At 40.3% G+C, this 24,107-nt stretch overlaps 1 protein-coding gene across 2 annotated transcripts; it reads left to right on the forward strand.

Annotated features, from left to right (window-relative positions):
• The first annotated feature begins 43 nt into the window (after window positions 1-43).
• On the forward strand, window positions 44-24,070 carry Ikzf5 (IKAROS family zinc finger 5). 2 transcript variants are annotated; one of them, XM_041666472.1, is made up of 4 exons: window positions 44-192; window positions 9,837-10,043; window positions 11,976-12,158; window positions 20,019-24,070. In XM_041666472.1, exons 2-4 carry the CDS (start codon window positions 9,911-9,913, stop codon window positions 20,960-20,962), a joined length of 1,260 nt encoding a protein of 419 aa, XP_041522406.1. In that variant the 5' UTR covers window positions 44-192; window positions 9,837-9,910; the 3' UTR covers window positions 20,963-24,070. The 2 variants fall into 2 exon arrangements, with proteins under 2 accessions (XP_041522406.1, XP_041522407.1); XM_041666473.1 differs by lacking the exon at window positions 44-192 and having other exon boundaries at window positions 9,921-10,039.
• The last annotated feature ends 37 nt before the right edge of the window (window positions 24,071-24,107 follow it).

Consider the following 24,107-nt stretch of genomic DNA (forward strand, 5'->3'; position numbering starts at 1 on the left):
ACCCCAGGAGAGACACACGCTCTCCCCGCTAGCTCCCTACAGCTCGCTCACGCGAGACTTGGGCTAGGCGGGGGGCGGGAAGGGAGAAGAGACACAACAAACATGGCGGTCGCAGCTGCGACGCTGGTGAACGCTGAGGCGGTGGCGGCGAAGAAGAAGATTGTGGAGATTTCTTGGTGCAGTTGTCAGGAGGTGAGTAACGGGATGTCAGCTTGTACGGCGGCGCCACGGTTAAGCAGGGCACGTTGGCGGAATGGCGGAAGGTAAAGCGCCGGGTTCACCGCGGGCCGGCTCACACCACCGTAGCCTTGGACACTGCCGAGGGGTCGTACGCGCCCCGTGGGCTAGCAGCGTGGTGACCGGGGATCTTCTTGGGTCGAGCATGTGGCTGACTGGGTCCGCCGCCCGGAGGGAGCAGCTCGCGAGTCTGCGCCGTCGGGCGGGAGCTCGGAGGCTCAGGGTGGGGAGCTGCCTCCTGCTTTGACAGGAGGCGATCGGGGAGTGGGGGTGAAGAGGGGCGCCGCGGGGAAGCGCCCCCTGTGTGGCGTGTTCTCGGGGTGCTAGGGTCAGGAACCGATCCCAGCAATCCCAGGTACTGGGAATCTTGGAGAGGATGTTACTCCGACGCCGGTCCCGTGCTGTTGGGAAGGAGTTTTCTCCCATGAACCTTCCTGGACTTATTTCTACTGCCTGTACCTTCCAGTGTTGGAAACAGATGAGGCTGGGAAGGATGTTGCAGCAAAGATCTCCTCGGATTCATTCAGGGGTTACGTCCCTAATAGGTACATGGATGCTGGGATGCTCATGGATGCTCAGCATAGATCCTCAGCCGAGCATCAAAGTGCTCTCCGTCTAACTGGATCCAAAGTGTAGTTGGTTGTGTCTGCCAGTTATCACGTGGCCCATTTAATGACCCCTTTATGTACTGGTCAGAACCTAACAGAGGAGTGACAAGTGAGAGAGGACACGGAGACTTCTTACATTGTGAGATCCAGAGAAATTACATTTAGAAGGCAGACAATGAAAACAATTGTTTAGAATATCTGGACCACTTTTTAAAATTTTTGTCTTGCGTTTACGTTGTCTTCAGCACAGCTGAGGATGAATGTTTTCTTGGAAGTTCCTTGTAGTGAATTGAGATATTTGATGTTCTTTTTCTGTAATGGTTCGGTGTTTCCCAGGAAACCGTAACTGTTGTATTTTAAAAGAGATAACGAAGGTGGAGATCAGATAAGCCCTTGTGGAGCTCTGGTGGTTGTTATTAGTATTTCCCTAGAATAGGGCTAATGTACTTTTTTAAAATGCAATTATACATATTCAAGCAATACTAAGCCTAACATCCCTGGATGTATACTGTGCATAACTGAAATTAATATAGTAAATGTGGAATTTAATTTTTTGTTAAAAGTAAAATCACTAGTGGCAAAATGATAGTAACACAGGTGACTATGGTTTAGTTGTGGGCCACCACGTTTTGCTGTTACTTTGTTTTCATCGGCCTAATTTTTTTTTTCAGTTAGTGATTATGTTACTCAAGTTGTCATACTAGTTTATTAAACCCGTAGTTGCTAGTAAAGTTTTGACTCATGTGCCTTTCTTTGCAGACTTCTTGTGGCTGTTGAATTTTAGTTGAAATTCCCTCCACGACCTTTTGGAGCCTTCAGTGTGTCTCCAGAGTAAATTTCACTTGTTTGACATTTTGTCAGTGTTGCAGTGAAAAGAAAAGGTGGAACTGATTTGGGGTGGAAAAGTTAGATAGTATAATTCTTCCTTTGGATTTCTTCTGTTGTGGTTTCAATTCTGTTTTACTTTTTTATACTATGTTTTCTGATTTCTCGAAGAACCTTATCATGGTGTTCATGCATTTATTTAGTCTTAAGCAGTTAGGAACTCAGGGACTGTGTTCTAATTGTTTTTGAAGGCCCATGTTACTCTGTATGAACCTAATCTCGTTTGTCGGCCTTATTTAGGAATGTATATTCTCTTGGAGAGTAAGTCTTTCGGTGACCATAACTGATAGGTTATAGGAGCAAACAGCTATCGAACTATAAACAGCTTTATAGACCTGCCTAACCTCTGGGTTAAATTATCAAATAAAAAGTTAGGGCTAAGTATTCTTCCTTATGGTTTAGTAACCCTTTAGTTTAAACATTGCTTTTTTTTTAATGCTAGATAAATGAAATATACCATACCATTCCCTAATCAAACTTTCAGTTCTCCCCTAGTCAGTGGGGAAGACATATTAAAGAGATTCTTGATTTAAATTTATTTATTTTTATGTTATGCATATGGGTGTTTTGTCTACATATATGTCTGTACATTGTGTGTATGTATGGTGCCCACAAAGGCCTGAAGAGGGCATCAGATTCCCTGGAACTCAAGTTAGAGATGATTAGAAGCCTCATTGTGGGTCCTGGGAATTGAACTCAGGACCTTTGCAGGAGCAGCCAGTGCTCTTAACTGTGAATCATCCATCTCTTCAGCCCCTTGTATATATTTTTTAAAGGTCCTATATATTTTATTGCTGAACAAACCAGTTGGCTCATGTGGGACAGATAAGAGCAACTCAAACCCCAATTTAAACCAAATCTCCAGTGGTAAAAAATGCTCAGTGTCATCTGGTAAGATTGCTAGAGACCATGATTCAGCATAAACCCTCATGACATTGTGTGCAAGTCTTTGCAGACTCAGCCTCATTCTCCTCCAATGTCTTGGCATTGTATTGGTTTTGTCACCAGTTTTCATCCAAATCCATTGGGGGAATAGAACCATTTTACTTTGGTTTCTTGGCTAGGAATTGCTTGACTCTGAAAGTCTTGTGAGAAAACAAATCAGACCTATGGTTCATGATGATGGAGGAAGGAAGGCGCTTTGATTTTTATATTAGCTCTTTCATAGTCACGGCTATTTTCCAGTTCACATCTTAACACCTCTTTTAAATAATTAGTTCCTAATTAAAGGTGTTTGATGGTATATCTTTGTACATACACATATGTGGGATATATGAAATATTATTAATTCTTAGATTTTTTTTCCCCTCTATTAGCTTGAGCAATCTTTGTCTTACAAGGTTTGGAAATTATTTTCTTTAGTTGATGAAGTAGACATATATCTTAATTCATGCTCTTTTTGTTTTTTAGGATTTTTGAGACAGGGTTTCTCTGTGAAACAGCCCTGGAACTAGCTCTTGTAGACCAGGTTGGCCTTGAGCTCACAGAAATCCACCTGCCTCTGCCTCCCCAAGTGCTGGGATTAAAGGTGTGTGCTACCACCCCGCAGTTCCTGCTATTATAACAAATTGCATGGACTATGTCTTAAAACACGATGATGAGCTGGGTATAGTGGTGTACATACTTAATCCCAGCACTAGGGAGGCAGAGGCAGGTGGATCTCTGAATTGGAGGTGAGTTCCAGGACAGCCAGGGCTATGTAGAAAGACCCTGTCTCAAACAAACGACCAACAAGCCAGCACGATTAAAAGTAGTTCAGGGAGGATAGGGTCTATTTTATCCTGTACTTCCATGTAACAGTTCATCAATGAAGAATGTCAGGGCAGGGATTGTGGTACAGAAGCCATGGCTTTTCCTTCATGCTTACTGACATGCTTCTCTTGGCTTGTTTAGCCCGCTGTTTATACAACTGAGGACCACCTGCCCAGGGATGGCACATCCCACAGTGAGCTGTGCCCTGCTACATCAATCATTAATCAAGTCAATAGCCCACAGGTTTGCCTACAGGCAATTTTATGGAAGTATTTTTTCAGATATTATTCCTCTTCTCCCAGGCATTGTGGTGGGGCAAGCCTTTAATTCCATCACTCAGGACAGCAGGGGCAAGAGGATCTCTATACGTTGATGTCTGGCCTAGTCTACATAGTGAGTTCCAGGTCAGTCAAAGCTACCCTAATAAGACCCTGTTTTGGGAAGAAAAAAAAAAGCCTCTTCCTGCATATGCCTGGATTTGTGACAGGTTGACAAAAACCACCCAGCACAGGCTAGGTGATTTAAACAAGCATTCGTTCAGGTTGGGGGCTGGTAAGTTTGAGTTTGAGGTGCTAGCAGATGCAGGATCTTTATTCTTATAATCCTATTCTGACCACTTTGCCCTCACAACAAATATCATATTGGAGGTTAGGATTTCAACATAGAAATTTTCATTTGGAGCAATATCAGTTAGCAAAGATTAGATCTGGCTTGGAATATAACATCAGAATCTATAGTAGTATTAAGGAATGCTTAAATATGTTGTTCTGATGACATTTTACATTGAAAATTTGAGTACATTCTTGGTTTAAAAATCCAAGGTGTTGAGTTCACAGCTAGTTAGAAAGATACCAGTTTAAAGATTATACTTTCCCAATTTCCTAACCTGTATACAGTTAATTGTTCCTCTGTCTTCTGGAGGATTGATTGTAGGACCCCTTGTAGATACTAAAATCTGAGGATGTTCAATCTCTTACATAAAATACAATAGGATTGCATGTAACTTATTACACATTTTTCCATATGCATTTTTTTTTCTTTTTTACTTGGGATTTTTATGTGCTGCTCAGACTGGTCTTGAACTCTTGCCTTGGCCACTGAATGCTGGAAGTATAGGCACACACTGGCATTCTCTTTAAGTATTCTCCAGATTGTCTATACTGTATACAGCATAAGTCATTCTGATTTTGTATTATTTAGAGGCTACCAGGGAAGACAAGTCTAAATTGTTCAGGGTGTATTTTTTTTTTTAGAATTTTAAATGTTTTCCATTCACCTTTGGTTGAATACATGTATATATCATTTATATTATATTTGTAGAGGTTTTAAAATTTGTCAGTGCTGAACAGCATCCTCAGGTATCAGGTTCTATATGGAGTTCTTGTTTTTGACAGGGTGGTTTGGATAGCAAACCCATATTTTCTTTTTATAAGCCGCGAGTTTCTTTTAGCCAGAATGATTGTTTTCCCATATATTGTGCTTAGAGGTATTGACCTGAGCTGGAAGAAACTGGGGTTTGAGCCAAAGACTCCACTTAGATTTAGGCACCTATCATTTACATGAGTCTGTTTCATTGCCCATTGCTCTCCGAACTGCTTGCTTGTCATTCGTATTGCCCAGATATATGTGATGTAGTCGATTCAGTTCTGATGAACACAGATGCTCAGGAATGAAAGGACACTTAGTTTTTTTGTTTGTTTTGTTTCGGTTTTGGTTTTTGGAGTCAGGGTTTTTCTGCGTAGCCTTGGCTGTCCTGGAACTTGCTCTGTAGACCAGACTGGCCTCGAACTCAGAGATCGACCTGGCTCTACTCCTGAGTGCTGGGATTAAAGGTGTGTGCTACCACTGCCCAGCTGACACTTAGTTTGATTGTTTGGTTTTTTTAAAATAAATTTTAATTACTATTTATTTGCTTAGAGAAAGGATCTTCCTTTATATTTTTCACTTTTAGGTTTTCTTCTTTAAGAATTTTTTTTGTGATGTATTTATTTTTTTATGTGCAATGGTGTGAAGGTGTCAGATCACCCTGTAACTGGATTTACAGACACTTATGAGCTGCCATGTGGGCGCTGGGAATTGAACCTGGGTCCTCTAGAAGAGCAGTCAGTGCTCTTAACTGCCAAGCCATCTCTCCAGCCCGACACTTAGTTTTTAAGTCATGGATGGGTGTGTAGATGAAACCATGTAAGAATGTTTGAATCTCTAATTCAGAAGCTGGTCTTCATGTTTGGAACATTTTCAATTATTCCATTGGCATTTTTTTTAAAATTTAACCTATCATACATAATTGATGGCAGAATACAATTTGTGGCAGAGAACACAGTGAAATTTGTAATGTGACAGTGTGACTAACTAAGACTGTCAAAATATGTCAGCCATACTCTATAATTGGGCTCATTTCTGTTCTTAAAGTTGGATGTATAAAAATACCGTTTTCTTTTGCTTGCTATGGGAAGTCTTGTGGTTTTTTGTTGCATTGTCATACATTGTACAGCAGCATTGCTAAGCTTTCTAATCAAGATTTGGTAAAATTTGTCTTGTTTATTGAAGTCCATTAAAGTAGATTCATTTTGGGTGAAAATGTATCACTTTGCATATGAATTTATTGGCAAGAAGGAATTCTGAATTGTGATGTAAAAACTAGGATTTTTTCTTATAACTTTTTTTGTGTATGTGTTTACATATGTCTTTGTATGCATATATTATGTGCGGGTGTAGAGACTACAAGTTGACATCAGGTGTCTTCCTTAGTCTCTCTCCACCTCCCCAATGTGGAGAGTTACAGGCACCTTCCGACATGCCTGTCCTTTCCTGTGGATGCTAGGGATTTGAACAGATCCTACTACGTGCATGCCACATGACTGAGCAGGCCATCTCTTCAGCCCTATAGCTTTTCCCTATAGCTCTTATAATTTAAAAAATACCCTGAACGTGAGTCATTTAACAGAAGTATGTCTTAATTGTACAAAGGGGTCTTAATTATGACATTTCTGTATATGCATGTGATGTGCTTTGATCATTTTTCTCCTTTCTGTTACCTTTTTTGGGTCTACTTTGTCTGTTTTCTACTTCTATATTCCTAATGGTCCCCCTTTACTCTCATGTCTTATTTTACTTTTTTAATTAAAAATTGATTTTTTTTGTTTGTTTGGTTACTTTATTTTGTTTTTTATTTTTATTTTCATTGAGATTATCAAACTCATTATGTAGTTGAGGCTGGCCTTGCAATGATTCTCCTGCCTTCACCTCCTTAAATCTGAATTACAGGTAAGCAAGGCCTAGATCTTATTCATGAACCACAACAATAACCAGCATAGCGTGATATCCCTGTTGATGCAGTAGTGGCAATCATTTCTTGGCAGTAACCAACAGCTGTCTAATTGGATTTAGGGCCAACTCAACAGAAAGGAAATCATAGGTACTGGAAACCTACCCAGCGACATGGGGGTAGTGAGGCTATGGACCTTAGAAGCACCACTTTACTAAAACAGCACATTCCCTAAGAGCATTCTAGATTCTTATCCTCATACCCATAGGTAAATGTATCTCTTACCGCTCATCGAGAAGTTTCTCTTTACAACTAATGGAGACCATTACAGAAAACCATAAGCGGTCAAAATGAAGAAAACAATCAATCATGGGGTGACCAGCCTTAGTGGATACATCTGGAACACAATTCCTGCACCCAAACTCGGAGAATATTATAGAAGAGGAGGCAGAAAGAGCATAAGAGTCAGTGGACTAGGAATTGTGAGATTATGTCTCCTAGAAATGAAAGGGAAGCTACACCCATGATAACTCAACAACATGGCTGTCTCAACAAGACCTGAACAATGCCAGCACCAACACACATGTTAACGTGGAAGGGGGAATTCTCATGGGACTCATCCCTAGAAAAAGAACTGCAAACAACTAATGGCCAAGAAAGGGAGAATTAGTCTTCCTTAGGAATGATCCCCCTAATTGGTTATCCGATACCAAGTTGTGAGCTCTGAAATTATATACATACAAGGAACGCTAAGTGAACGTGGGGAAATGTGAGGAGTTGGAGAGAAAAGTGAAAATGAGGAAAATGATGTACTTATATTTGAATTTTTAAAAAAAAGTAAAATAAAACGGGCTTTTGTTCGTAAAGACTGTGGTGGCATACAAGGATCAAACCCAGATGGGGTCCCTAGCACTGAGAGAAGTGGACACAGAACCTCTTCCCTAACCCAGAAGCTATCTCTAATTGATAACCACTCACAAAAGAAAAATAAGTTTTCTCCAACAGAGTCTCATTGGGTTACAAGCCACTTTCAAGGACAGACCCCAAGCCCAGACAGAAGTAGATGGCCAATACAAAACAATCTCAAAAGCATTTTTGGAGGTTCCTTGTCTCACAGTGGTTTGCTTTTATTTATTAATTTATTTTTTCCTTACAGGTCTTTTGCATACAATGGTTTCTGGTGTTCTGTCTTTATGGGATTTCTGTATTGTGAACACATGTGTCTCTGCATCTATATGTATTTCTGGTGCTTTTTTTTTGGTTTTCTGTTTTTATTTGCTCTTTACTATTTTTTAGCTGCTTGTTTGTATTCTAAAGAGAGAAAGGGTGTGATATGGGTGGGTGGGGAATTGAGTTGGGGAGGGGAAACTGCAACAGACTATACTGTATTAAAATCCTATTTTCAATTAAATATCTTAAAATGTTCAGCACAAGATTTGGAGACAAATACTAACACATACATTTCTTGTATTCAAATATCCCAATGATTACATTTTGTAATTTAATTTTTAATTTAAAAATGTGAGTGAAAATCTTATTCAAATGAACTCTGTTTTTGTTTCAGTCTCATTTTCTTTTGATTATTATTTAGTACTGGTACCACTGTGATTAATATTAGTTGTACTGCCACTTGCTTTCAAAAAAACAATCTGGAAGCCCTAGGGGAGAGAGAGGCAGGCAGATCTCCGAGTTTGAGGCCAGCCTGGTCTGTAGAGTGAGTTCAGGACAGCCAGGGCTACACAGAGAGACCCTGTCTTCAAAAGCCAGAAAAAAAACATATATATATGTATAAATTTTTATTTAGAAAAGACATATAATCTATGTGAAAACTAGCAAACATTATTTAAAAGAATGAGTAGCATAGAACTTTATTAATCATAAATGACTATAAATCAAAATTGGTGTGATAGTACCACACACCCTCCAGAGTGGCCACAATGAAAAAGCCACGTGCTAGTGAAAGTATGAATCAACTTTTACTCTTTGCTGGTAGAAGATGAAATCAGTATAATGACTAAAAAATGATTTGACATTGTTTAAAGCTTAATGTGCATACACTTTGATTTCAATTCCTGTATTGCCAACACAAATGTGTGGACAGGTTGCTTGCTGGGGAAGTTTTTTTTTTTCTAAACTCAAATAATTTAATGAGTAATTTTTCATCTCTAATGGCTAGTAGTAGGTATGCAAAGTTAATTCAGTTCTCTATTGGTTTCGCTTTTTCTTGAAATCTAACATGTATATAGAAAAGCTTAAAAATCTTAAAAGTTTCACCTATTGGATCGGTATGAAGAAATGGAAGGCTGCCAGCCACCCAGAAACTCCTTTTATGTCCCTTCCAGTACTAGGCTCTGTCTGCCCTAGCAAGCAAGGGCTACATTTTCCTTATTTCTGGCACTAGACCTTAATTTTCTCTGATCTTCTATAGGTCATATACTAATAACCTATGTCTGGCTTCTTGTGCTCAACATTGTGATGGTGGGATGCATAGGTGTTGCTGCATGCAGCTGAAGTTTCCTTATTTTCACTGCTATAGCCTATTGTGTGACCATCTATGGCCAGTTTACAGGTGGTACTATTTGGGGGATCGTTTGGGTAATTGTCAGTATTTGGCTGTTTTAAGTAAAGTTTGTTTTTCCTGTCTTGATAATTTGTTTCCATTTTCTATGATTCAGTTTAATTATTAAATCTGTTTCTTACTGTCTTATATGTCTTCATTCTCCAGATTATAGAGTATTTAAAGACAGTTTTTATTTTTCTCTTGTTTTGAGTAACGATGTCTTTTTTTAAAAAAAAATTATTTATTTATTATATATACAATATTCCATCTGTGCGTATGTCTGCAGGCCAGAAGAGGGCACCAGACCCCATTACAGATGGCTGTGAGCCACCATGTGGTTGCTGGGAATTGAACTCAGGACCTTTGGAAGAGCAGGCAATGCTCTTAACTTCTGAGCCATCTCTCCAGCCCCGAGTAACAATATCTTATACAAAATAGTTTTTGTCTATATTGTTTTATTTTGTACTGTATTCTTTTATAAATAGTGTAAATTTATTTCTGGGTTCTTTATTTTCTTGTTTCCTAGATATAACACATTTTCAACATAGAAGAAAGAAAGAAAGGAAGGAAGAAAAAAAGAAAGAAAGAAAAAGCACCAAGATGGGTGAAAAGAAACCAGAGCCTTTGGACTTTGTGAAAGATTTCCAGGAATACTTGACACAGCAGACGCATCATGTGAACATGATCTCGGGATCAGTTAGTGGGGACAAAGAAGCAGAGACTCTTCAGGGAGGTAGACTTACTTTAATACTATGGAAAAGTTCAATTATAAATGTGTTAGTGTTCATGCACAGCTCTCCATTTGATGAACATCACTACCCACTAGTGTGGGGCATTCTTTTCTTTTCTAGAAAGACACAAGCATGTTCTCCCTTCTTTTAACATGTGGACTTTTGCTATGGGACAATGATTTAATGTAGTCTAGAGAACTGTTATGGTTTTGTTGAAAGGTTAGGGCTTCTAAATTCCTTGTCTGTCCTTCATTTTCTGTTAGCTGACAGTTGACTCAAAGAACCCAGAGAATTGGTTCACAGAGAATTTACCCATCAAACAATATGAGTTAGACCCGAGCCCCAACTAGGGATTTTTTTTTCTCTTTAAACAAAAGAAGGCTGTCCACATTTACCCTTTCAGGAAGAAAAACTAAACTAGATGAGGCAAAGATTTGGTGAGCCTGCTAGAGGGAAAATTTCTTAAGTTTCTGGATCACACACACTGTTTTTAATGTAGTTGAGGGTCAGCAGAGTACCACCCATGGGCCTCATATAACTGCTTTCCTATGACTTGCAGTCTGAAATTTGCTTTGTATCATTAGATATAAGAAAGAACAACACATGAAAATAATGAAATTCAAATTTCATTGCTCATAAATAAAGTTTTACCAGAACTCATACATGCTCATTTTTTTGCATATCTCTAACTTGTCTGTAATGCTGGGGATCAACATCTGTTGCGTACATTAGGCAAGTGCTATCCAATGAGCTCCATTCACCCCCAGCTTGCTTATTTCTCTAGCTGTTTTTATGGTACCGCAGCAGAGTTGGGTGTTGTGACAAAGCCCGTCTGGCTTTAGGTATTTACTATCCTCGCCCTGTAGAATACATTTCCTGGCCTCTGACCTAGATCTTTTAAGCCATGAAGATGCAGAGATTGGCAGCAGTGATCAGGTGTCATTCCCCAGACGTTTTGTTAGAAACGTAAGTACTAGGTCCTACCCTGGATCTAGTGACTCCAGTTTATTTTATTAAGATCTCCAAGGTAATTGATGCACACATCAGGGTCTTAGGAAAACAGTGGGAGAAAAGAGAGACCACAAGCTTGAACTCTTCAGTTGCTTCCTTTTGGACTAATTTGCTTGGTTTGCCCAACCCAGAACAAATATTTCTGGTGAAAGGCAGAAGAAAAGGAATAGGGTTTGAACTGAGCATATGAGGCCATGTTTCCTGGCGTTGAGCCAAAGCCCTGTTCCCATGAAGAAAGGAATACAAATTTTGCCTCTTAATAGTAATGTGAACAGATTCAGGATGGAGATTCAAGAACCAGGCTGTGGTCTCCAACATGTGTGGTTCCTAATTATTAGTCCCTGCTCCTTCTACTTCTTAATACTAAAATAGTTCAGATGAAAAGCAAACCCCCAAACATTTCAGTTCTGAAGTTCTTGTAGTCCTTACCTTCAGAGCTGTCAGATACCTTGTTTTCCTTGATGAACTTACCTTGAATTTTAAGATCTTAAATGTAACCCGGAATCTAGACTACAAATGCCTCTAACAGGCTACCCAATAGTTGTTTTTAGATGAAAGGAAATTGACTTAGTGTTTTAGAACTGTAACAACTGTTAATTAAAATGCTTATCATGACAGTATCGTAGACACCTGTGTGTGACTGTGACCTTAAGGAATCTCTTCGTTCTTCTGTCTTACCTGTTTTCTTCAAAAGCATGTTGAGAATTGGTAAAATGTATATGTAAATAATTTGAGGTCCTCTTTAGAGATTCTTAAAATAATTCTACTTTTGCACAAAATTTGTCCCACTTCAAGAAGTCTGAATTGTTTTATGAATTAAATTCTTGAAGCTATCGTTTGTGGAAGATCTTCAACCCCTTGAGTCTAAAGTGGTGAACTGAGTTGATTCTGCAGTGCATGATTTCTTTTGCTTTTGTTTATAGCTGGAGCAGATGGTGATCAAAATGGACTTGATCATCCATCTGTTGAAGTTTCCCTGGATGAAAACTCAGGAATGTTAGTAGACGGGTTTGAAAGGACCTTTGATGGGAAGCTCAAGTGTCGGTACTGCAACTATGCTAGCAAAGGAACGGCCCGGCTCATTGAGCATATCAGGATCCACACAGGTAATGGAGAAACAGCTGGAGAGAGACCCTGGAGTACAAGTTCACGTAATTCTGATGGTTCGAAACAAGGTTGATGAGGGTTTGTAGGGCACTAACTCCATTTTTTACAAAGCAGTGTCTTAAAGGCATACAAATATTGGAAACAAGCTCCTTGGAGAGCTTGATCCTCCCACCACTTTCCTGCTTGATCTGCATACTCTTCCATTGTCTTCCTGTTCTCAGGTGGGAGAGGTTATTACTAAGGGTTAATGTTTTGTCTTTTTCTTCACAATGTTTTTTTAGAAAAGTGAAAGAAAGGCCTCTGTTACTTGCAGGATGTACTTGCTAACCCCATGTCTCTCTAGCCACCCTTTTGAGAAAATCTTCCTAACTATACCTTGCCCTTATTCAAGCCCAGTTGTTCTCCTGTGTGCTCCCTATCTGTCTGTGCCCCTTTATTACATCATAGTGGCCTAGAAAGATTCCTGAGGACATCCAAAGGCCATCTTTGTACCCGCAGAGCTAACAGGGATTTTAGAATATGGTAGGTGCTCTGTCAGCTGGCTCTCAGTCTCACATTCCAAACGATAGTTTTACATATTTGGAGAATTTGGGTTCTAAATAAAATTGGTCCTTGTCTTCATTAGGGGTTTCTATTGCTGCCATGAAACACCATGACCAAAAAGCAAGATGAGTAGGAAAGGGTTTATTTGGCTTACCCTTCAGAACTGCTCTTCATCACCGAAGGAAGTCAGGACAGGAACTCAGACAAGAAAGGATCCCAGAGGCAGAAGCTTATGGAGAGTCTATGGAGGGGAGCTGCTTACTGACTTCCTTCCCATAGCTTGCTCAGCGTGCTTTCTTGTAGAAACAAAGGACCATCAACCCAGTGATGGCACTACCTACCATAAACTGGGCCCTCCCACATTGATCATTAATTGAGAAAATGCCTTATAGCTGGATATCATGAAGGCATTTCCTCAAGTGAGGCTTTTTCCTCTCTGATGACTCTAGCTTGTGTCAAGTTGGCACACAAAAACAGGCAGGACAAAACTGACCCCTTGTCAATTTGACACTCAAACTCATCACTATTAAGCCACAACTCTTCCTTTCTTATTCATACCCGATCTCATATTAAAATCATAAATATTTTTAGAAGTTCCACAGTCTTTACAAATTTAAATATTAACTTTCCAGCCTCTTTAAAATATCCAATCTCTTTTAAAAGTTAAGTCCTTTGACAGGTGCATGCCTTTAATCCCAGCACTCGGGAGGCAGAGACAGGCAGATCTCTGTAAGTTTGAGGCCAGCCTGGTCTACAAGAACTAGTTTCAGGACAGCCGGAGCTGCTATACAGAGAAACCCTGTCTTAACTCCTCCTCCCCCCAAAAATGTTGTCTTTCACCTGTGGGCTCCTTTAAAAGTCAAAATTAAATTAGATACCTTCTTCAAGAGGAAAGAACCAGGGCACAGACACAGTCTGAATTAAGCAAAACCAAACTCCAACAGTGTATAATAACTCAATGTCTAATTATATGGGATTCACTTATGATCTTCTGGCTCCGCCCTCTCCAGCACACACAGCTTCTTTTTTAGGCTTTAGGTGGCTCCACTCCACTGCTGCTGCTGTTCTTGGTGATCATCCCATGGTGCTGGTATCTCCAAAATGCTGGGGTCTTCTGCTTCAACTGGGCTGCACTTTCACCAGTAACCTCTCATAGGCTCTCTCCATGGTGCCAAGCTTCGACTCCTTTTTATGAACCGTTCAGTACTGAGCCTTCAACTGCCACTGAGGCTTCGCCAGTGACCTCTTCTGGCCTCTCACAGTGCCAAACCTCAGCTGCTCTCTGTGACCCCTTTATGCCTTCAAAACCCATCCTACCTGGGTAACTCTTACACATTACCAAGTCTGGCTGCCAGCATGATGTCCAACTTTGGCTGCCTCTGATACACAGCTTCTCTGTGCTCTCAGAAAACACTCCCATCCAAAGCTACAGAGAAACCCTGTCTCAAAAAACCACTTCCAGATTTCACCTCAGTGATGTTGGTGTTTTCTTAATTACCACTAATTTCTTAGCTCCAGCTAGCCACCATCAATTGTCCCAGTAATGTGGAGGTTTTACCTCAGTAATTCTGGTATCTTGTTAATCACAGCTGATTCTTCAGCCCCAGCTAGCCAGAACCACAGGATCTTAAAATAGCAAAGAGCCCTGGAAGTCTTTAATATCCCCTCTGAAATTTCACAAGCCAGGCCTCCATTTTCTGCCCTGCTCTCAACATGTTTTTCTCACATAGAAGGTTTATGGCGAGGAGGGGCAGAGTGGGGCAGTGAGAATGACTTGCCTTTGCTGAGGGGATATGGTGCACGCACAGAGGGAGAGTGTTCTGCTTAGTGACTGCAGCAGCTACCGTGTCACATCTTGGCTGCTGCTGCTGACATGTCCTGCTTGGTCCCCAAGAGCAGGCTAGTGTAAATGCCTGAATGCTAACATTTCTCCCTTTTGTTTGTTATGAGAAGGTGAGGAAATAGGAAGGGGTAGTTGGTGAGGTGGGAATGGGGTTTGCCATGTTCTCTATTCTGCTTCCTGTTGTCTGAGGCATCTTTAGGGGACCTGAGAAAACTGGGATGCTAGCCAATTTCTGGGATAGCTGGCTGTTTCACTTCTGTACAGGCTCTGTGGGACTATTCAGTGCCACTTTGAAGCTGTCCGGGATACAGATTTTGAGAGGACCTGGCAGGATGCTGGCAAAGCAGAAGATAACTTTTAACAAGTTTAGAGAGGAAATTTTTTCTTAGGTCCCAGTAATTAAGGGAGGGGAGTCCCAAGACTAGGAGAAGGTGGAGGAAATTCCACCCTCAGGAACAGGCAGTAGGTGGAGAAACTTAGGCTGTTGATTGACAGTACTTATCTGGAGTCGATTTGATGGCCTGTTAGAGGTGGATTCAAGTCGACTCCCCAGAGCTTGAAAGAATTTTTTAGTTTACAAAAACATATAAGCTTTAGACACATTAGAATGCTCACTGTTTGTAATCTGTAATGAAATCCACATTGTAGAAAAGGCAGTAGACTCATGCCTTTGAGTCAGAGGGACCCAAAAATGATTCTGGTTCAAAGCATTAACACTTTTTCCTCTATCCATGTATACAGATTAGACATGGTTTTAGCACAGTGAGAAGCACATTTAAATCTATACTTAGAAAACAACCAAAGGGAATTTAAAATGAGCATTTGACTATAATAAAAGTAGTGTTACTACTCAGCTGGGCGGTGGTGGCGCACGCCTTTAATCCCAGCACTTGGGAGGCAGAGGCAGGCGGATCTCTGTGAGTTTGAGGCCAGCCTGGTCTACAACCTAGTTCTAGGATAGGCTCCAAAGCTACAGAGAAACCCCTGTCTCGAAAAAAAAAAAAATTCAATACTTCAGGGCTGGAGAGATGGCTCAGAGGTTAAGAATGCTGACTGCTCTTCCAATGGTCCTGAGTTCAATTCCCAGCAACTACATGGTGGTTCACAACCATCTACAATGAGATCTGGTGCCCTCTTCTGGCCTGCATGAAGGCAGAACACTGTGTACATAATAAATAAAATCGTAAAAAAAAAAAAATGTTACTCTACCAGAGCTAGATTAATAGCTTATCAGAATTCCATTGATGAATGTTAAGACTCTAAACTTTTGGAGTCTTAATATAACAGTAGCCTAGTGAGGGAAAGAACTCTGAAACATTTCATTTTTTATATACCTTAAATCACTTTTTTTTAATCACCACTTAAGCTTTTTCATTCTCAGACCTTTATAACTTGGATTTAAACACTTTCAAACACCTCCTTAGACCCCTAAAACGTTTTCTTAGATCTTCAACTTAAGCTTTCATATCTTCACATAAACCCTATACCTTAAAACACCTTTATATCTAATTCACCAGGAGATAAAAATGGTTGATTACTGAGAGCAGTCATTGTAAAGTGAGTTCCTTTCAATAAAGGAATGGTTAAAAGGTTAAATTGAGATCTGTTTTGTGAGTTTATCTCTTTTCTCAGTCTGGTAACAAGGTAAATTGTGCCTAGACCTAGTAGTAGCTCTAGGAGAGGAGAGGCCTGTGGCCTGAATTTTACACACAAAGGGAACTGAGAAGGCAGCTGAAGCCCTGGTTGCTGTTGTTAAAACAACAAAGCTATCACTAGCCTAGTCGTCAAACACCAGAGTTCTAAGAAGGATAATTTTTACATGAGCCAGGTGGTGGTGGCGCATGCCTTTAGTCCCAGCACTTGGGAGGCAGAGGCAGGCAGATCTCTGTGAGTTCGAGACCAGCCTGGTCTACAGAGCTAGTTCCGTGACAGGCTCCAAAGCCACAGAGAAACGCTGTCTCGAAAAAACCAAAAAAAAAAAAAAAAAATTTTTTTTTTTCACATGAGTAAGCAGAAGTGCAGACCAATAGACTGAATCTATTAGAAATGACAGAGACTTACCAGCTACCTAGGCAACTAACCCCAGGTCCTCTGTGGTCACAGAGGTCTCAGGGCAGCATCAGTTTTTCTTGTGAAGTAGAAACCTTGCTGGGACAAACCTATCTTGTCTAGGCACAGTGGGGCAGTCGATTCTCCAGTGTCCTGATTGTCCACAGTTTGGCAGCAGTTGAAAGGAAAGGCAGTTTTATCCCCAGTGGCCGGGCATTGCCACAGTTAAAGCAAGCTCCAAGTGGAGTTCTTCTGTTCCCATTCATCTTCTTTGGAGGAGGTAGGGCTGCTACCAGGAGCTGGTATGTCTCTATATCATGAAAAGTTTTTTATTAAACATTTTAAATGCCATATTCTCAGATCTCTGAAGTATTTAGGAACTGTCTATTAGGTATATCTAAATAGACAAACTTTGTTTGCTTCTACTTACTTGTTTTAAGCTTAACTTTTGAAAACATATACAGGGGACTAAGTAAGACTTATCCCTGTAATCAATTATTTTGGTATTTAGCATGACTGCAATGAAAGAATTTGATCATTTATAAGATGACTATTATCTTGTGTTCCTTAACAGTCTGTAATACATTAGCAGCTTCCATAAGACTAGGACTTCACGTTCCATTCCTGTTTAACTCTTTAAGACCCCAGGGTTTTTTTGTTTGTTTGTTTTATTTTTTTCTTTTTGAGAAACCCTGCTAACAAGCGCGATGCTCAACTCCTGCACCTCCAGCTCCTTCAGTCTCCTCTTCCTCCTCTCCAGCGACCTGCTGTTGTAAGCATCCCACTCTGGCACCCGCTTTCACTCTACCAGCAGCCATCAGCCCCCGTTACTCGCTCCTGCTCTGCTTGGGACCCCCTCCATTTCTCTCAACCCAGCCTAACCCAGCCATAGTTCTCCTTTTGTGGGAGGTTGCCAGGGTGGATGGCCTGGTCAAGGTACATGCCCCTTGTTAGCAGGGTCAAGAGCAGTGGATAGTGGAGTTCCTTTAGTTCAGGCTTCATAGCAGGAGCTGAGTGGGGGAATAGGTAGAACAGAGGAAGGTCTTGGAGCAAAGCTTTAGACATAGGGTACCTACTTCCCTCTACCCAGTGGCTGGCAGAAGTTGCAAAGGTCCTGTATAATACAAGGATCTAGGATGCTAGTAGGTGGCCATTTGGATTGATTATCTAAGGGGTATTGGGGCTAGATTTTACTACAAAGGCAGATAAGTTTAAAAGCCCTTAAGTCAGGTGCTAGGTGTAGAGGTCTAAGGTTTTCCAAAAGGCATCCCAGGGGGAGCTTGGAGGCATGGTGGAGGATGCAGTTCCCATGAGTGAGGTAGGGGAAGAAGATCCAAAGTGTGACTGTCCTAGTGTCCCAGGGATCCAGGAGGATTGGACTGAGAGGGCACAGGCTGTCCAGTAAGTTGTCACATACTAAGCAGGGGTCAAAGGCTAAGAACTTGAGTGAGATGTCACCTGCTATCAGGGCTTGTGAATGAGGCCAGAGGGTGAGAAACCACTTCAAGAGATTAAGCCCCACTGATGAAAAATGGCCAGAGGTGAGTGTTGGCAAAAAGAGTCAACCATAGCCTTAAAGACTGTGACTGGGGGTTTCTCCGCCTCCAAGAATACCAGAGGGGTGGTGGAGGCTCTTTTGTCATTCCCACGGATCAAGGGAAGCGTTTATACCAACTGGGAGGAGGAGGATTCACCAAGCATTACTGGTGTTGGGTGAAGTGCCCAGCTATAGGTTAGTTGGAAAGTGAGCCTGTTGTAGGTAGACAGAGTCCAGGGTCCCCATGTGCCTCAGACTACCATTGGGTAGGAGGACCCACAGCAGGGCCTTGCAGAGTCTCAACACCAATGTAATAGTTTAATGGCAGAAGGCAGCCTTGGCAAGTTGGAACCAAGTGGCACCACAGAGTCACACCATGCAGCAGAGCTCACATGGGAGGTTTATTGTGGGGAGGTGTAGAGGTGGCCTTTGAGCAAGAGCAGGAGAGAGCTGCTCTCAACATTCTTATGTTCCAAACTCCTACAGACTGTCCCACTGAGGTTTCAACACTCAGTGGGCTTTTCTAGCCCGAAGTTCCAAAGTCTTTTCATAATACTCCACAAAATATGGTCAGGTTTGTCACAGCAATACCCCACTATGCTGGTAACAGTTTGTCTTAGTTAGGGTTTCTATTGCTGCCATGAAACATCATGACCAAAAAGCAAGCTGGAGAGGGAAGAGTTTATTTGACTTACACTTCAGAACTACTGTTCATCACAGAAGGAAGTCAGGACAGGAATTCAAACAGGGCAGGATCCTAGAGGCAGGAGCTGATGCAGAGGCCATGAAGCTTACTTACTGGCTTGCTTCCCCTGGCTTTCTCAGCCTGCTTTCTTATAGGTGCCCAGGGATGGCACCACCCACCATGGCTGGTCCCTCCCCCATTGATTACTAAATGAGAAAATGCCTTACAGCTGGATCTTATGAAGGCATTTCTTTAGATGAGGCTCTTTCCTCTCTGATGACTCCAGCTTGTGTCAAGTTGACATAAAACCAGCCAGTACAACACTTCTATCTTAGGGTGTGTGGCATGCAAGTAGACATGGTGCTGGCTATATCTTAATCAGAAGGCAGCAGGAGGTAGGCTGTGAAGCTGGGTTGTACCTTGAGCATATGTGAGACCTCAGAGCCCACCCCCACAGTGACATACTTCCTTCAACAAGGCCTTACCACCTAATAGTGCCACTCCTATAAGATTATGGAGGCCAATTACATTCAAACTTCAACACTCATTCTGAACTAGAGGAGTAGGAAAGTGGAGGAAGATCCTGGCAATTTTAAAGGTATGTCCCATAACTCATGTAAGTTAATGTAAGACTTCTTTTAAAAGAGAGGGTTGATTTTTTTTTTCTTGAGGAAAAGAAGTTTATGCATGGATCTGTCAACATATACTTTGAAACATACTGTTGATAAAATCTTTATTATGTGGGGAATATTTCTTTTTTTTTCCCCAAGTGCCAGCTGAAACTATAATGGTTTTCCTACTAAATAGATTCAATATGTCACAAGTTGTTGCTAATGGATTCTTCTCTCTCTCTCTCTCTCTCTCTCTCTCTCTCTCTCTCTCTTTCTGTGACAGGGTTTCTCTGTATAATAATCCTAGCTGTCTTGGAACTAGACCAGGCTGGCCTTGAACTCACAGAAATCCATCTGCCTCTGCCTCCTGAGTGCTGGGATTAAGGGCATGCCCCACCTCTGCCTGGCTGCTATTGAATTTTTAAGCTTTACTTAAGTTCTTAGGTTTCTTTACAGATTTTACTAACCTGTTATGCAATTATGAATTTCTGAAAAGTATTCCTTGTCACAATTCTCACATCCAGTGGACAAACATAAAATGTCCTATAAATGAGCTACTCTTGCAGTTTTTCCTATTTCTCTCTTAAACAGGTGAGAAACCTCACAGATGTCATTTGTGTCCATTTGCATCTGCTTATGAGCGCCATCTGGAAGCCCACATGCGTTCTCATACTGGGGAAAAACCATACAAATGTGAGTTGTGTTCCTTCCGCTGCAGTGACCGAAGTAACCTGTCCCACCATCGAAGGCGCAAACATAAAATGGTACCAATTAAAGGTACCAGGTCTTCCTTAAGCAGTAAGAAAATGTGGGGGGTTTTACAAAAGAAAACAAGCAATCTGGGGTATAGCAGAAGAGCACTAATCAACTTAAGTCCACCTTCTATGGTGGTCCAGAAACCAGACTACCTTAATGATTTTACCCATGAGATCCCAAATATTCAGACTGACGCCTATGAAACTTTGGCAAAAACTACACCAACTGGTGGTCTGCCAAGGGACCCCCAAGAACTCATGGTTGACAACCCTTTGAATCAGCTTTCTACTTTAGCAGGACAGTTGTCCAGCTTGCCACCAGAAAACCAAAACCCTGCCTCCCCTGATGTAGTTCCCTGCCCTGATGAAAAGCCTTTCATGATTCAGCAGCCCTCTGCCCAAGCAGTAGTCTCTGCGGTGTCAGCAAGTATTCCTCAGAGCTCCTCCCCCACAAGCCCAGAACCTCGGCCATCGCATAGTCAGAGGAACTACAGCCCAGTGGCAGGGCCAAGCAGTGAACCAAGTGCCCACACCAGTACCCCCAGCATAGGAAACAGCCAGCCAAGCACTCCAGCTCCAACCCTGCCGGTCCAGGATCCTCAACTTCTACACCACTGCCAGCACTGTGATATGTACTTTGCAGATAATATCCTTTACACTATTCACATGGGATGCCATGGGTATGAAAATCCTTTTCAGTGTAATATATGTGGATGCAAATGTAAAAACAAGTATGATTTTGCCTGCCATTTTGCAAGAGGGCAACATAACCAGCACTGAACACAATCAATATCGTTCTCACTTGGTTTGGCTTTTTGGGGGTTTTGTAGTTTGGTCTTTAGTTTTGATCATCCCTAATAAGGTATCTGCTAATTTAAAATTTATACATTTTATTCATAAAATAGTAATTTGATAGTGAAAGGGGTTTTGTTAACTTTTCATAAAGTCTGGTCAGGGTTATTTATGCATTAGATAGGAGCATTGATATCTTTTTCATTTAGACATGTAAGAGTTGAAGTACAGCTGGGATCTTACAGGTGTTCAGTTTCCCACACTTGACCATGAGGACTCCCAGGGTTATCTGTACTCTTGATATATATAGATACTTCACACATATATTACAGCTAAATATTCTTTCTGCAATATTTCAAGATGGCACAATAAACTTCTCATAAAACCTTCACAACATTTCAGTGTTTGTAGAGAAACTGCCTTTAGATTTGCTCTTAATTAAAATGCTATTTTCATTCACTTAAGTTGAATTAGTTTCATTTCAACCAAAAACAGTACAGTTCTTTCAGTGTAATAAATTTTCTTCTTTGAGGGAAAATATAAACCAATTCTTTTCAAATTTAAATTATAAAAATGAAAGTCCTGGAAGTTGAAATTTGGGGATAAATTGAAAATTGTGTTTGCTATTGGAGATATTTGTTCATTTAATATCTAGTTTAAACATGTTAGCTTTTGATTGTTTTTATATGTGTATATATATTTCTAATTTTAAAGCCACAGGAAAATATGCCAGAGTGCTACATGCCTTTTTCAACCTGAATCTTTCATTTAAATTCTGCATTCAGCTGTTATTGGTGTCAGGTAAGACTGACAACCACACTGATAATCTTATTCTTCCTAGTCTTTGATGACCAAAGAGGAAGTGGGGTTCATCTATCTTATTAAGATGCTTCAAAACAATCTCCAAAGTTTCCTTTTCTGCCTTCTGCCAATAATTTCATAGAAAGGTGGGTAGAAAAACCCAGAAAAATGTGCTAATGAGGAGATAGCTATGAAAATGAGAACATGTCCAAACAGATCTGACTTTCCTCTGCAGAGCAGGCCATGGAAGGTACTTCCTGTGCGTCTTCATGGACAGTGACACTGGGATAGTGTCACCACAGTGGGAAAGGTAGAGAGTGAAAGTCAATACAAAGCACATTTAAATGTGACATTTAACTTGTTTATAATTAGAGGTTCATTTTACATAGGAAGCTGTTATTTTTGTATTGTGTAATAAGCTTACCCTGAAGAGAGCCTGGCAAACAATAAAACATTGTCACTTACTCTTGGTTTCTGTGTACTTTGCAAAATTTTCATTTTTAATTTGGTTAATATCTTAAAAAATATTTCTAATTGGCTTCTTAAAGAAATATCCTGTCAAGCATTTATTAACCAAAAAAAATGGCCTCTTACAGTAAATAAGAGGGAAAATTGATGGTGTCTACCCATTAAGCCCCAAGTGCCCTGTTTATGGATGTGCCCTCCTTCCCAGTGCTCAAAAGCCATTCAGAGGGTGCCTGTGCTTGCACAACCAGCGTTGGCTCATCCCAACTGCACTGTTAAAGCACAGCACAAAGACACTTTCTCTCGTGACTCTAACTTTCTAGTGATTTTTGTCTGTTGCTTACTCACTGGTTAGATTAATTTTAGTACAACACTTTCTAAATACATAACTCGTGTAGTGCTTATCAGTTGCCAGAAGGAAACAGGTTGTTGTTTGGAAATTTTGCTATTTTTGAAGTTTGATTCAACTAAAAGCAATACCCCCAAATAGAGAGTGAAAACTTCCCTAAAGAGGAAGAAGCCCAGTGTGGTGCTGCACACCTGTAGGCCCAGCTGTGTACAATCTTCCAGGCAGGAAGATTGTTAGACACAGGAGTTCCCTGCCAGGCTGGGCATCACTGCAGGTCTAAAAATCCAGACAACCTGAAAAAGTTCACCTTAAAGCCAGCTTTATCATCTTTACATTCTGGGCCAAACAGTGACATGTGCATTTTGTTTTCCTAACAACTAAAGATGAATTTTTTGAAAGTACATTTCACTTTAAATATGGAAAAAACTTTTCATAAGTACAAGCTAGAAGGGAAAATCCTAATTTTCTAATACCATAAAGAGCACAGTTGGTCTTCCAAAGGTGTTGATGCGTAAAGCTACAAATAAATGCACTAAAATTTTGAAGCAAATCTACCTTAGAAACTTTTTTGAAATTGTACTTTTAAAGATTTAGGATTTTGCTTAAATATTCTGAGTTAAATTCTGTATTAGGAAAGATGTTAGATTCTTTCCTTAAATACTAAATATGTTCCTCATTTTATTTTTAACCAAATGTTTTATAGAGATGAGTTGAGAAAAGTTTAACATGCACTATTTATAGTACTTTGCCATTAACAGGCAATGTTCTGAAACTAAATTTATTTTTGTTCAGTGAACGTAAGTTTAGATTTTTAAAGTTGGTAATTTATCTCCACTAATATTTTTTTAAGAAACTGTGAAGAGATTAATGGAATAATTTTATTTCAGATTTTACTAATGTAGTATGTAGCTACAACTTCTTGACATTCAAGTGAAGACTAGACTTTTATTTTGAAAATTTTCCATTGGGTAGTTCCAGTGCTGTTTCATTTTAGAAATGTGTTTGCCATTCATCTGCAGAATTGTTTGACAAAGGGAATATACTTAAACTGAAAAACAAAAAAATCAACAGAGGTAACTCTCTTTTAAATTTGCAAAAATACTTATCAAATGAAGAATTATTAGAAAATTTAAAGTTCCCTGCTAAAGATGTTTTCATTAGTCTTAGGGGGTAGGTATATGCTTTCTAGAACTTGTTTTTGTTGATGCCTGGATATATGGGACATGTTGTCTATATGAGGTGTAAATCTTGCATTACAGTTGTAAGGTACATTATATTGTTTAGGGATCAAGGAAGCAGTTTAATGTTGAAGTAACTATCTAGTATGTAGTTCCTATTGTGAATAATGCTTTGCTTTTGTAATATATTAATAAAAAACAACACTTTCTAATGACTTTGTTTTTTTAAAACTAGAATAAAATGGATTTTTTTTAGTAATTTGTGATACATGAAATATTAATAAAGGATTTTATGGCTGGCAAGTTTGAATTTCTAGAATCCATTACAGAAAGAAATACG

The sequence above is a fragment of the Microtus oregoni genome, unplaced genomic scaffold (genome assembly GCF_018167655.1).
Source record: "Microtus oregoni isolate MIOR12 unplaced genomic scaffold, Mior012 000016F_ref0000370, whole genome shotgun sequence".
In the NCBI taxonomy this organism is placed as follows: domain Eukaryota; kingdom Metazoa; phylum Chordata; class Mammalia; order Rodentia; family Cricetidae; genus Microtus; species Microtus oregoni.

What these genes read in the sequence shown, in the direction of transcription:
- Ikzf5 (XM_041666472.1), top strand. Translation starts at nt 9,911, where the DNA reads ATGGGTGAAAAGAAACCAGAGCCTTTGGACTTTGTGAAAGATTTCCAG. An exon ending in AGCAGAGACTCTTCAGGGAG is followed by an intron (nt 10,044 to 11,975) that starts GTAGACTTACTT and finishes TTTTGTTTATAG; the next exon opens with CTGGAGCAGATGGTGATCAA. An exon ending in GCATATCAGGATCCACACAG is followed by an intron (nt 12,159 to 20,018) that starts GTAATGGAGAAA and finishes TCTCTTAAACAG; the next exon opens with GTGAGAAACCTCACAGATGT.